General features: G+C 41.2%; 1 protein-coding gene across 1 annotated transcript in view; it reads right to left on the bottom strand.

Moving 5' to 3' along the window:
* Ints7 (integrator complex subunit 7) overlaps positions 1–14,454 on the bottom strand; it is a 52,961-nt gene that overhangs the window by 15,161 nt on the left and 23,346 nt on the right. The window contains exons 8-11 of the mRNA XM_034513059.2: positions 9,039–9,156; positions 5,444–5,578; positions 4,146–4,243; positions 2,050–2,289 (exon numbers count right to left, since the gene is read on the bottom strand). Coding sequence (XP_034368950.1) covers positions 2,050–2,289; positions 4,146–4,243; positions 5,444–5,578; positions 9,039–9,156 — 591 coding nt within the window. The remainder of the gene's footprint in view (positions 1–2,049; positions 2,290–4,145; positions 4,244–5,443; positions 5,579–9,038; positions 9,157–14,454) is intronic.

Below are 14,454 nucleotides of genomic sequence, written 5' to 3'. Positions count from 1 at the left end.
CTGCCTATAGTGGTGCTAAAAAAAAAAGATAGAGATCGTAGTTCAAATGCCACTTCAATACACAACAAACTTGGCTAAGACACTATACAGACAGCAAAACACTTTGAAACATGCATCTCTAATGGAGTGTTTCTGTCACATCCCTCCCTTTAGGTCTCAGGGACCCCTCAGAAGAGGAGGCAGAGGAGAGTAAGAGCCAGAGGGGATGGAGGACCGCAAGGGAACAAGGCCTTCTAAACCAATGTGATTAGAGCATGCATGAATTCAGGGTCTGAGGTAGCACACACAGGTGTGCAAGGCTCTGCACCAGGTCCCTTATATATATTATGGCTTCTAGTTCAGCATTTTTATGAGATTCCCAAGTGTAAGAGGCAGTGGGTTTCTGATTTGTTTTGGTTTGGTCTACTGCTATGTATTGTAATGCTAAATTCTGTACAGAAGGTCTAGGACTACAAGTGACTTCTGTTTACAAGCTGTTGTTGTGCAAACCTTGTTCCTAGATTTAAAACTTGGTTAAGTAAAATTGGCTGCAGCTGATTACTGGAGGGATTAGAGGTAGGTGAGTTTGGAGTGACTGGGTTAAAGGAGGAGAGACCAGTGGAAGAAGGAAGAAGAGGATAGAGAGAGGAAGCCATCATGAGGGGAGACGAACCATGAGCACATGGCCAGGAGAAACAGCAAGTATTTAGGGTACATTACTGGGGAGGCAGCCAGGCCAGCAGTTAGAAGAGTAGATTAGGGGTTACCCCCCAATAATTGTCAAAGCCAAATAAAATCACCACAGTCTGAGTCTCATTTATCTGTAAGCTAGTGGGGATAAGCGTAAACTGGTTCTACTGCACTGATGGCTGTGCCTTCTCTTGGGCTTTTTTCTTCTGTTTGTCTTGTCCAACTCCAATGTGGTAGTTTTCATTTTATCTTCTATTTTATTATTATCTCTCAGAAGCCTGTTCATTTTCGAATGAGAGACAGAAAGCCGTAGGTCCAGATTTGGTGGTGGGAGAGTGGGTAAGGAATTGGGAAGAACAGAGGGAGGGGAAAACAAACAGATTCTATTATGTGAGAAAAAAAATCTACTTTCAATAAAAGGAAAAAACCCAAATTTGACTTAACACTTCACTGATCCCTGCTGTGGTCACTGCCAGCGAGTGAGTTCTCAGGGAGACCGGCTGTGAGGAAGCCACTTCCTTCTGCTCTCCCCACACCCACTATTGCTTTCATTACTCTATAGCAAGCTCGGCCTTCAACTCCTAATGCTCCAGCCCTCTACCTTCCAAAGTGCCAGAATCATGGACATGATCCAATCGTGCCCAGCTAACAAAGTTGTTTTAAACCTAAACTCAACTTGGCTTCTAAACCAAATGAAGGAACAAGCTCAGTGTCTCTGTCTGAAATGCTTGTGAACAAATGTATTTCAGATACTGGAAATTGTAGCACAGAGTTTGCTCACTCAATGCTGCTTATAAGTTTTGGGCTTCTGGGAAGCTCAGGTACTTTCTGAACTGGAGAGGTTTAACTTGTAGAAAAAGCTCCTGGTAGCTGGGTACAAAGACTCATGACTATAATCCCAGCCAGCACTTGTGAGTACTGCTCTGAGTTCAAGGCATATCTGCACTATACAGACTCTGTCTCAAAGAAAACAACAAAAGTTACTGTATTATCTTATTTTTATTTTTTTATTTTTTATTTATTTTTTTTTGTTTTTCGAGACAGGGTTTCTCTGTATAGTCTTGGCTGTCCTGGAACTCACTTGGTAGACCAGGCTGGCCTCGAACTCAGAAATCCACCTGCCTCTGCCTCCCAAGTGCTGGGATTAAAGGCGTATGCCACCACCGCCCGGCACTATCTTATTTTTAACTACTTTTTGTGGTACTGTGATTAAAGCTAGGGTCTTCTACATGCTGGGCAAGCACTGCACACTGCACTATATCCCAGGCCTGCAGGGTTATGTTAACCTGTTTGCTTTTCAACTGAAGTCTAACAGTAGTGTTGACGTTCTTAAGTATCTGCCAACAGACTAGTTCCTAGTCTTTTACAGCAGTTCCTCACCAGAAGTTCCTGTTGCTTGTCTGTGGCTGATCGTCCAATCACCTTGTAGAGCTCCACGAGGTCACCAAGCATTCCGTCACCCAGTACTGGGAGCTGCATGGCAACGGCTGCCAGGCAGTGGCACATGAGGACCCGGGCAGCATCCTGAGAGCTGTGCAGCTGAGTTAGCAGAGTGTCAACCACTGAGCGGCTCAGATGGGGCCGGCCCTTGGCCAGCTTCACCATACAGCTGAGAGCACTCTGCACAGAGAGAACAGCCTGGTTATGCCACTAGCAGAGGACTGCCAAGCCTGCACTGAGCCTCTAGCTTCAGTCCCTAGTACTGCAAAGGGGCAAGAGGGAGAGTACATGGTTATACTTTAAAGTTGCTTACGAAACTTTAAAAGAGTACCTTGTACAAGTTATGGGGACCCAAGGGCACATTCTTTGTAGACTCACCACCTTTCTCCATAAGAAACACAAGATTCTGAATCCCACACCAGGAGTATAAAGTGCACGATACTTGAATCATGTCCAGAATGTGCATCAACTACTCAGATCTAACTCTGTGACTAACCCCAAGGAGGCAGAGCTACAGCTCTTCCCAGGACCTGTTTCTGCAGAGTGCCCGTAAACTACCCACAGTAGAACTCAGGATGATGATGGACTCCAGAATGTTCATAAGATCACTGCTCTGCATAGCACATGCATGTTCAGTTTACTGATGACTTTGTGAGCATCAGAGTGGAGAGATGCTCCTAATTTTCTCTTATTCATCGCTCAACTGAAATCTAAGACCTGACAGCTGTGGAGTTTCTCTGTTAGGCCTAATTTATGTTATCCTAGCTGATGAAACTAAAAACATGGAAGCCTCTCAGTTTCCACAGTTGATTTTTTTATATATATACCTCTAAAATTCTCCCTCCCATTCTTCTACCACAACACAAATGTCTCACTAGTTCTAATCTCTAGAAAAGATGGGCCTATCCGTCTTTCCTTCAGACTACAACCACGCAAGCTATCAGAGTAATGAGAGGCACATGCAATGAACACAAAGTCAACTATTTGCCCACATTAGCTAGGTGGCTTTCAACAAGTCTCTCTCTCTGAGCCTTAATTTTCTAGTAAATATAAGACGGGAACACATTTCAAGAAATATATAAAGATTACACACACACACACACACACACACACATATCTTCAACAGTTGGGCACACACTACACAAACAAGTAACTACAACAACAACAAGTAACTACAAGTAACTACAACAAGAGTAGACTGCCTCTACTCTTCTAAAATTCTAACGTCTCCTCACTCCCTGGAAACTCAAGCCCACATTCTTTAGCACATCTGATGGCCTCCACACTCTACTTTCCCTCTCATTAGTCACTCAGACATGATCCTTTCAATACGAATGGCACATCTATGGCCCTCCTAATTACTAAAATTCATTTGTCAATGTCTAACTCAAAGCAATCACTCTCAACTCCGTGCTCACATTATAGCACTGCACCTTTGATTGGTGCTACAGCTCCTTATTGAAATGTCAACATCCTATTACACATATGGAGAAGCCTCTAACACCGGAACCTTCCTGGTCCTCTATGTACAGTTACTATACTAAGTCCAATATCTTACTAAAATCTGTAATTCTTGGCAACTTCAGAAACAGGGCATGGAGGCTCCTGCTCTGAAACTGACCTGAGATCCTCCTCCTGAGGACTAGCCTTCACAGTACCAGAAGGTACCAGGCAAGCTTCCAAAGGACAGAAGCAATAATGAGTCCTACTTAGCTGTGACACCTATGGACATCATGGTAAAAAACAGACCTAGAGATGTAATAGTGGCACATACACCCTTTCAGTAACCAACAGATTTCTACTTAGACGTCAGACTTTCTCAAAGCGAGAAAAACCAGGCCTGGCACTGGAAATCTAGCTGACTACCCACGGCTAGTGAAGTCATGCCCTCCCCTCCAACCGTCACATTTCGTGCGTGGTTGCCTTATAACGATTTAACTGAGGAGCTATGGCAGAGTAGATAGCCTGCACCCGAGGGATTACTCCACAGTTTAGGCTATGGAAAGAGGCAGTATATTAAATGATGTCATCTTCACCTTCACAGTGGCTTGAGCACCTGGACTGTCATCTTGACTACAAAGCACCAGAAGGGATTCCAGGCCAAAGACAGCATCTTGCTCCAGTGACAAGAGATCTGGAAAAAATATTAGGTTGGGTGGTCAGGAGACAGACAGCATACAAAAACACAGACATAAAGACATATCATGTCTAATACAGGAAATAAACATGCAAATCTAAGTTTCCTGAAAAGGGGAAAGAATAATCAAAATTAAATACCCTGCATGAAAAAATTTAAAATATAACCATATAGAAAAGCACATGCAAATTGTTTCTGAAATATAATGGCTATCTTCAGATACCTTAAATCTACCACATTATTGAAGATATAAAATATTCATATTAAATCAACAAGTAAGGTCATGAAGCTATAAAGAGAAACTGAAATATCACTACCAGCACAGCTAAGAAAACCGTGCCCCATCAGACATAAACCATGCAGGTGCATTTTCAGTTGGTCCAATACCTTTTAGATTCTGATGAAAGTTGCAAAGCACTGGCCCTAAGAAGAAAGCTCTGGGTATGTCCTGCAGCTATAGCACTGTACTGCCAAATGTCTGTGGGTCCCTGAGACTATACAGCAGTTTCTTATACCACATGCAAAAAATGCTTTTTACTCAAGAAGTCAAATCAATCAAATATCCACTTTGAGAATGTTTCATAAATTGCTGTACGGCCTTGGCAAACAGTGTGAAGAAATACTGGGACAAAAAGCACACTGTGCTGTGGGTAGGAGGACTGCTGAGCTTGTGGCCCCATAAAGGTCAACATGATCACTGAAGCACATACTGTCCAAAATGGACTTCCCATTCTTGAATGGAGGCATGAAACATTTCCAGTGTTACACTTTAAAAAGATGTCAGGAAGATAATAAAATATATCCTCCTTGTTTGTGTAAGTCAGCTCACTGTTGCATGTACCTAGAGATGGGTTCTATGAAAATCCAGTCATGTTCCTGCCAGCTCAACTGCCACCAAGTGAAGACACTAGCTATTTAAGAACCTACACAACCCAAGTAATTTTCCAGTTGTTGTACAGTTGAATCTTATGTAGGCTGTCCTTGTCCCACACACACCACAGTGAACAGAGTGCGGAAACCAGGCAATGCCCTACTAGACATGTCAACTCCACAATTGCAGTCCTAAGGGCTTCACACAAATTAGACAGCCCTAAGACACATGCATCAGTGCACATAAGCTAAGGACTGAACGACACAACCCACAGAACCCTGTTCAAGCTGCAGAGCAGCACACAAGCCTGTCCTGAGTGCACTTACCTTTTTCTTGACAAGATACAGTTATATTAGTTAGCACTCTCACTCCATGAGCTGCGATGCCCCTGTTGCTATGGTAACAGCATTCTTGGGCTAATTTGACTAAATCAGAAGATCTGGGGGAAGAGCCTACATTTCCTAAACAAGCAGAGAAAAGTAACTCAGATTAAAATTCATTCATAAAGAAAGCAATTCAGTTTGGAGGTTCAATTTTCTCAGCTTTATGAGTAAATATCTAATAAATTAACAGTATTTTCTTCCCTTGACTCCATTAATAATACACCACCCCCATTTCTTCCTCCTTGGCTGGGGTAAAATAGAAGTGTGCCATCCATTTTTCAATGACTGCCTTTTAAAATCAATATAGGACTTTCCCCATAAAAACAATAATGAAAATTGATTGAGAAACAGTATTGAAGCCAAAGTAACTACAGGCTGCATCTCAAGAGCTGATGGATTCTCAGCCAAATGGTGACGCCAATGCCATCTTCCTGTCAGACAAAACAAGGTCAAGGAAGAACACTTTGCTTGCTTCTTCCTGCCCCAAATTGCTGATGTTATACCTCAAGAGGTTCACATAAGAATCCATGACCACACAGCTGTCAAAGATACTGCGATTCAGTGGATCCACTTTATTTTTACAGAAGAAACAGTACAAAGGTGTTTAGTAGCCCACCATCACGGTCATAGACTTGCTAACTACACAGTACTCTTCTGTAGCCACACACACCCCAGTATAAAATAGAATTTATTCAGGGCATGGGGAGGAGCGTTAAGAAGGTAACAGAAGCAGAGAAAGGCAGAGAGAGAGAGAGAGAGAGAGAGAGAGAGAGAGAGAGAGAGAGAGAGAGAGGAAGAAGGAGGAGGAGGAGAAGGAGGAGGAGGAGGAGGAGGAGGAGGAGGAGGAGGAGGAAGAGGAGGAGGAGAAGAAGGAGAAGTGAAGTAGAGGCCAGCCATGAGCACATGGAGAGAGAAGGGGGAAGGGATGAGAGGACAGAGTAAGAGCAAGAGAGTGAGGAACAACAACAGAAAAGCCTGCTATCTCTTAAAACTCAGATTCCTACGTCTGTGACATGAGTTCTATGCTGTGGATATTTTAATTTATAGGAGAGAAGCTCTTGGTTGTAAATGTCTGAGCCTCATGAAGAATCAGATCTTGGCCTTTTCTATTCCTCTCATGGTTCCTGTCCAGTCCGACCTGTCTCTTATACCAGAGTCTTGAGCGTGAAGTCAACATGGTTGAAAATTACTTCAGGCATGAGCCAAGACAGTCCCAGACAGTGTAAGCTATATAACCACTTACTAATTCCTGTAAACAATACCAGTTAGGTAAAATTCTTGTGTTTTAAGATGGACAAAATATTACAAAGCTGAAACTACATAGCCAGTTTTTTTGAGAATTGTGGAAAATGAACTCCTAGGGTGTAGCCATTCTTTCTTCTTCACATGATGTTTTATAACTTAATATTTTTTTACCTATTAAGATTTACTACTAGAAAATTTGTTGGGGAAGGAGCAGAAAAGCCCAAAGGAAACAGAAATGTCTCCAAATCTCACAAACCAGCATAAATTTATTGCTTTTTGAAATATTCTTTGTGTAACTTTATCTCTAGTTGTACACAATAATGTAATCTGAAATTTTATATACCATCAATATGTGTAGATATTGGCTGATATCATGCTTTTAAAGCATAAAAATTGAAAATTTTAATTTTATTATTGTTAGTTGTTATTGTTATTATTATTATTGTTACAGTCTCTTTATCCCTGGCTGTCCAGGAACTCAGAGAGATCTTCTGCCTCTCAAGTGCTGGGTTTAAAGGCATATTTATCATCACAACTTGTGATTTTTAAAAATTTAATTATCATTCATGTGAAATGATGTCCTAAGACAAAGCCACATGGTTCCAGAGGCAAGAATGTTAACTATCAGGTAAAAGACTAGGAATAAGATTTATAAAGATTAATGTATTCAAAACACACTGGATGAATGATGCACTGTTCTTACAGAAAGGTAGGACACTCTCTCTATCCCAGGGGATTTTTTTTGTTTGTTTGTTTTGCTTGTTTCCTTTTATCAAAGTTAACTTATTTTTTCACACCTAGCTGGGCTTAGCCATATGACTTGCTTTGGCAGTAAAACAACAAATAAAACAGAATGGCTTTTATTTGGCATTACCAAACATCCTGAGAACCAAGATAGATCCCTGAGAGTCAAACAAAGAAGACAGATACCTTAAGCAGCTCAGCTAAAGCCTTCACACTCTAGACCAGTGTTCTCAACCTTCCTCATGCTGTGACCCTTTAATACAGCTCCTCATGCTGTGGTGACCCCAACCACACTATTATTTTGTTGCTACTTCATAACTGTAACTTTATTATTGTTATAAATTATAATGTAAGTATCTCATATCTGACCCCTGTGGGTTGATCGACAGGCTGAGAACCATTGTTCTAGACTGTGAAAGGAGTGACCTTCGACTATCCAGTTCTGGTCCAGGCTCCAGAGAATTGCAGCCATGAGTGACCTCTGGAGACACCAGAACTATCATCAGAATGCAATTCAAACTGTTGAATGATGACAAGAGCAAAGAAAACAGTTTTAAGACACAAAATATTACACACCTCATTATACAAAATAGGTAACATATAGCAAGTAGCTCACAGGATTACTAGAAAGACTGCAATACTAAGGTTAAAATATGGAAGGAGAGGCCAAAGAATAGCTAAGATCAAAGCCCCCAAACTCCTCTACTAAACACACTGTGACCAATGTACACACACCACAGGGACCAGCTGTGACACACAGCCTCCGTGGCAGTGCCTTCCAGAGACTGCATGTCTTACAGTCACCATTCTATGCACACACAATGCATTATCCCTCACGTCTACTTATTTGTGGCTCCCAATTCAGTCCGTCATGGCAACCATTAGTCCAGACCACATACGGACACTCACAGCAAGGAAGACATAGAATATCAGAGGGCAACAGAGACATCATGCTTTCTAGTTCCTATCAAGACATGTGGCAGAGAATTTACCCAATAAAATCATGCCATATGGTCATGAAAAGAACAAATAAATGTTCTTAGACTTATTTAATTCAAATTAACTGATAGGAAAAGGAAGTAACAGAAATGTAACAAAACTTTCATTAAAAGAACAAAACAACTTTTTAAAAAGATTTTATTTATTTAATTAATGTATGTGAGTATACTGTCACTCTCTTCAGACACACCAGAAGAGAGTATCAGATCCCATTACAGATGGCTGTGAGCCACTTTGTGTTTGCTGGGAATTGAACTCAGGACCCCTGGAAGAGCAGTCAGTGCCCTCAACTTCTGAGCCATCTCTCTGGCCCCCAGAACAAAAGAACTTTAGCTTTAAGTTTACTGAATAAGCAAGCTCGTTCCCAGGAATGACAAGGGCACACACTTCTATAATCACAGGTACTAATTAAGAAACAATCCTCAAATAAATCACAAGCACATGATAGGTTACCAAAGTGAAACCTGTGCAGCTTAAAGGTGTACAGAGAAAACTGTGTTCCTGAGACAGGAACACAGATAAAGGAATTCTCACCTTACCTTTGCCTTACCTGGAACTACACTGAAGTAATGTTTAATGGCAATGGTCCCTGACAGTGTGGAGAGGACAGACAACATCCCTAGTTTCAAGCTGTCATAAGGAGTGTGCAGTGCACACTCACAGAGTGCCTGAAATGGAGAGAGAGAGAGAGAGAGAGAGAGAGAGAGAGAGAGAGAGAGAGAAAATGAATTAATACATCAAAACATACATACGTCTATACTATCCAGTTTATCTATATTTATTAGCTTTTAAAAAACCCAAAACTTTAATGTATTTTTTCCATGATAAAAAAAAACAAAACAGATCACACTATCAGAGTCCTTAAAGGAGCTATAAAGACATAACCTGGTGTAATATGGTGTCCAAGAACAGAAAAAGGGCATGGGTAAAAACCAAAGGAACCCAGAGAAAACACATAGTGTGGCAGCAAGGACTTTCTTACTACATTTTCCCAGTGTTGAGGCTCAAACTCAGAGTCCACCATATCTTAAGTGTACTGAGTTCTGACTCCTACCCCATCCTGGCCCCTCATAACAAATGTGGTAGACTAATGTGAACTAGTAATAAAGGAGAATTGGGTATGGGTGTTACTTCTCAGTAATTCAGTACATGGAAAGCTTGCTGGTCTCTGGCTGTCCGGGTCACTATGACACTGAGAGCAGCAGCCTGAGGTACTGAATAAGCATGATGTAGGTCTTGTTTTTCATTGCAGTGAACTAGGAGCATGTGCTCAGAGCACAAAGAGTCTACTTCATTCTGGGTAATGTGCGCCTCTATCACAGGACAACTGTCTTGTTGAACTAAACTTACTTACAGAGAAAAAATTAAAATAAAACTTTGGAAAATTTTAAAATAAAAATTTGGAAAATCATAAATGTAGACAGATCCCAATTAAACCATTAACAGGATTTGGGGAGAGATGTGATTTAGAATATCTAATTATAAATATTATATTACTTTTTTGAGACAGGGTTGTTCTACATAGCCCTGGCTATTCTAGAGTTCACTAGGTAGACCAGGCTGGCCTTGAACTCACAGAGTTCAAGGTATTAAAGGCATGGGCCACCACACCTGGCACAGAATTTTCTTTTTTTTTTAATCCAGAAATATTTGGGCAAAAAATAAGAAGAGGTGCAAATATGTACGAGCTTTTAAAAACATGCTAATGACATTTCAAATTGGATGAATTACTTTTTATTAATTTATTAATGTATTTTTTATTATATAAAACAACTGGATAAAATAAAATTAAATCTCTGTCTCTTGCTGGGCAGTGGTGGCACAGGCCTTTAATCCCAGCACTTGGGAGGCAGAGGCAGGTGGATTTCTGAATTGAGGCCAGCCTGGTCTACAGAGTGAGTGCCAGGGCTACACAGAAAAACCAAAAAAACCAACCAATCAACCAACCAACCAAACAAACAAAAAATCTGTCTCTTTTCTAATGGTTAATAAAGAATATAACTCTAAAAAGTATTAAGACTCAATATGATGCCAATTGACAAAACTGCATCATTTAAGATCAGTAACTAGCCAGGAAGCACACGAGGTTCCTGCTAACAAGCAAAATCCAATAAAAACCAGTACAGATACACTTCATAAGAACCCATTTAAATTCAGGTATTTAAAATTTCCCATAGTTTTCAAATTAAAGGTATTAAATACATATTATTGGACCAACCAATCTCACTTTTAAAAACTCATGTTCACAAAGTGATTGTGATAAACCGTTACAGGTGCTGGAATGGTTCTAACTCCCAACGAGACTGGAACACAAAGGGAACACTGTAAAGCCAGGAAGAACACACCACTGTCTGCTAAGAGGAATGCTCTCCAAGGTGGACTGTTATGTGACCAAAGCTACAGAGTGCACATACAATATTCTCATTTTTACAGGGAAAGACAGGCACAGGTGGATGGAGACATTTTCGCATTTATAGTTGTCACGTCTGCACAGGAAACCCCAGGGAAGAGAACGAAGACGTGTGCTTCATTCACTCACTGTCCAGCTTGAACTCTGAGAAATTATTATCCTCGTGGATCTATTTTCAATAATAATAATAAAAAAAAACCCACTTAAACAACTGCATCAAGAGCGGCAGTTGTTGCACAGGAACAGGAAGATGGAGCAGGGAGCTGTTAGTGGGAGAGGAAGACAGTCAGGGTGAGCACACAGGGGAGAGACAGATCCGTATTCCAGCCAGAGGAATTAAAGGTGCATCCTAAGGATGAGCCACACGACTATAAACAGCTTTTTCCAGTAAGTAATGCAGTTTCAGGGTTCACAGTGTGATCAGATACTCCGAAACAATAGTCTATATAACAAAATAATCAGGCTTGCAAGGCAGCTGTGTTTATGCACAGAGCCATCTTTTCAGCCCCATACAATCAGAGGGGCAGAAATCAAGTTGGGTATTATCAGCAGCTGGAGAAGGACTGGTTATAGACACCGAGGAAGTTTTAGGGTGAAGAAAATGTCCTGTATTTTAGTTTGTGTCAGTGGTTAGAGAAACCAATGTATAAAAACACATTAAACTGAACCCAGAAAGCTTCTATAAACAAATTATACCACATCAAATCTTTTAAAAATGCATCCCAAATTAATGGCATCATAATTTATGGGATAACATCATAATTTATGGGATATAGCCAATCTATGAAATAGGAAATTAATAGCTTTAAGTGACACTTGAAAAGCACGCATGCACACACACACACACACACACACACACACACACACACACACACACACACACACAAGTTCCAGCAGCAAGTGCAGACTTAAGGAGCACAGTGCAGGGCACTGGAAATGCATGCTGAATCCAACCCCAGCACTGTCAAAACCAACCAACCAGAAAGAAAGCAGGCATCAGAGGGCACACAGAGACCTACAATATTAAGAATATAGCAAATGTGTTACAAACTGAAACATCATGAGCTTGAAGAAAGATGACTCACATCAAGGACATCCAACGACTCACAAAGAGGCAGAAAATGTCACTGTGATGACCACAGTAATGGGAAATGTTCTCAGAATACTTCTTGGAGAAAGCCTCCAATTCAGTATAGCACACAAGCTGTGCCCTCAGGAAAGAGAACACTTCTGTGCTACAGACCGGGAAGAGATAACATACCCAGTTCATTTTATTATGACTTTGTAGATCCAATTCTAAAATCTACTAAAATCCAGAAAAAGCAAAGGTCCAAAGTTACCTTACCCATCATGTAGCCTTTCAGACGACCCGAAAAACACATTTGCCAGACATCACACACTAAATCTGTCAACTCCCAGCAACCGTCTGCTTCTGAGTATACCCATGTTTCTGCTTCTGCAAACCTCTTCTCTCTCATTCTTATCCACATACTGTCAGTCATTATTCTTTCCTAACTAAAATAAACAAAGAGAGCTAGGGAGATGCTCAACAGTTAGACACTCATCATCGATCCTGATAAGTGGAGTTCAATCCCTGGAAGCTTCAGAGTGGAAGGAGAAAACCAACTCCCATAAGTCATTTACTGTCCTCTGACCTCCGTGTGCACACACAACCCCATCCACCCAAATAGACAAATAAATGTGAAGATAACTGAGTAAAATCACAAGATGGTTCTTCAGGTACCACCTGTCAACCTACCACCTCTGTCAGGATATTACCTTGTCCTCTTCCTGCTACTGTGTGAAGTAAGCAGAACTAACCCCTTGTACACAGAAGCCTTCCAGTGTCGTCTACTCCAGAATTCTGCCCTTGTCATCTGCCTCCTTTCCTGGCCAGTTCCAACAATCTGAAGCAGGGTACCTTTTCCCAGGCACTAGACTGACAGCAGAACCATACCACATTGACAGCAGAACCATACCACATTGACTGACAGCAGAAACATACCACATTGACAGCAGAACCATACCACATTGACAGCAGAACCATACCACATTGACAGCAGAACCATACCACATTGACAGCAGAACCATACCACATTGACAGCAGAACCATACCACATTGACAGCAGAACCATACCACATTGGTAAAGTCAAAACTGGCTCCATCCTCTGGTGCAATGCAACTAACTCTACACTCTTACTCTCAGCCAACAGTCCAGATGCAACAGTATCTCATGGCTGATTGTAATCTATTTATTTACTGTAAAGAACTTTCACATAAAAAACAAGTCAGATCCAAGGTCCATACGTGTCAATAACTATTCAGTTAGAACAGACATCTGAAACTGAGAAGCTTCACATCATTTTATGCATTTATCCACCAACAGATCCATGACAGAGCTAAGGCTAGGAAGACTTGCTTTCCCATCTCTCTCACCACTCAATCGTCCATGAGCTGTTCCTATCAGGCTCTTCAACTGGTGTCTCCTAACGTTCTGTCCTGTTCTCTCCTTAGCACCCATCCAGTCCTGAGGCTTTACACATCTGTACACAATGGTGACTCTACAATGTATAACATCAGCTACATCCACCCTCTGGTCTCTAGACATAGACATCCTTAATTTCTCCAAGTGGATGCCTTTTCTCCCAGACAGTGTTTTCTGGATGCAGCCTAGCCTGGTGCAAACTGGGTAGGCAACGCTAATCCACCTGCCTCTGACCTGGAACTGTAGGCATACACCACATCTGAACATCCTCCTTGAGTTTTTTCTTTTCTTTTAACGTTTGATAATTTCATACGTATACACAATACATTATGAACACACTCAGCTATCACCCTCTCCTGTACACAGTACAGTTATAAACATACTTTCCCATTACCCTCTCATGTACACAGTACAGTATGCGCATGCTCACCACTACCCTCCCATATGTCCATCTATCCCTCCGACCCCTTCTCTAACCTGTCATGTCCTATTTTTTGTGCAGCTCTTGTGCAAGGAACCAAGGCTGTTGTGTTCATGGTTACACAGGCCACGTTTATCCAGAACAGCCCAAACTACTCCTCTTCCCTTCAGGAAACGAGACTCCAGATTATAAATTCTAATGACAAAAATTTCAGACCAGTGGTTTTCAACCTTCCTAACATTGTGACCCTTTAATACAGTTCCTCATGTTATGATGACCTCCAACTATAAAATTATTTCCATTGTTCTTGATAACTGTAATTTTGCTATTCCTATAAATCATACTGTAAAAATCTACATTTTCCGATGGTATTAAACAACACCTATGAAATGGTGTTCATCCTCCAAAGGAGTCATGACCCACAGGTTGAGAACCACTGTCTTAGAGCTACCTTTATTTTTTCTTTTTAAAACACATGTATCATGAGGCGGGAGGAGGCAGGGGCTACAGAGATGGATGTGTAGTTGAGAGTAACTTGCAGAGGACCTGTGTTTGGTTCTGCACACTGGGTGGTTCACAACTTCCTTTAAGTCCAACTCCAGATCTGGTGCCTTCTGGCCTTGAATGTCATCTGCACTTGTGGGAATAC

The sequence above is a fragment of the Arvicanthis niloticus genome, chromosome 10 (genome assembly GCF_011762505.2).
Source record: "Arvicanthis niloticus isolate mArvNil1 chromosome 10, mArvNil1.pat.X, whole genome shotgun sequence".
Classification (NCBI taxonomy): Eukaryota; Metazoa; Chordata; class Mammalia; order Rodentia; family Muridae; genus Arvicanthis; species Arvicanthis niloticus.
The sequence above is the reverse complement of the archived record's forward strand: the minus strand, read 5'-3'. Positions and strand labels throughout refer to the sequence as shown.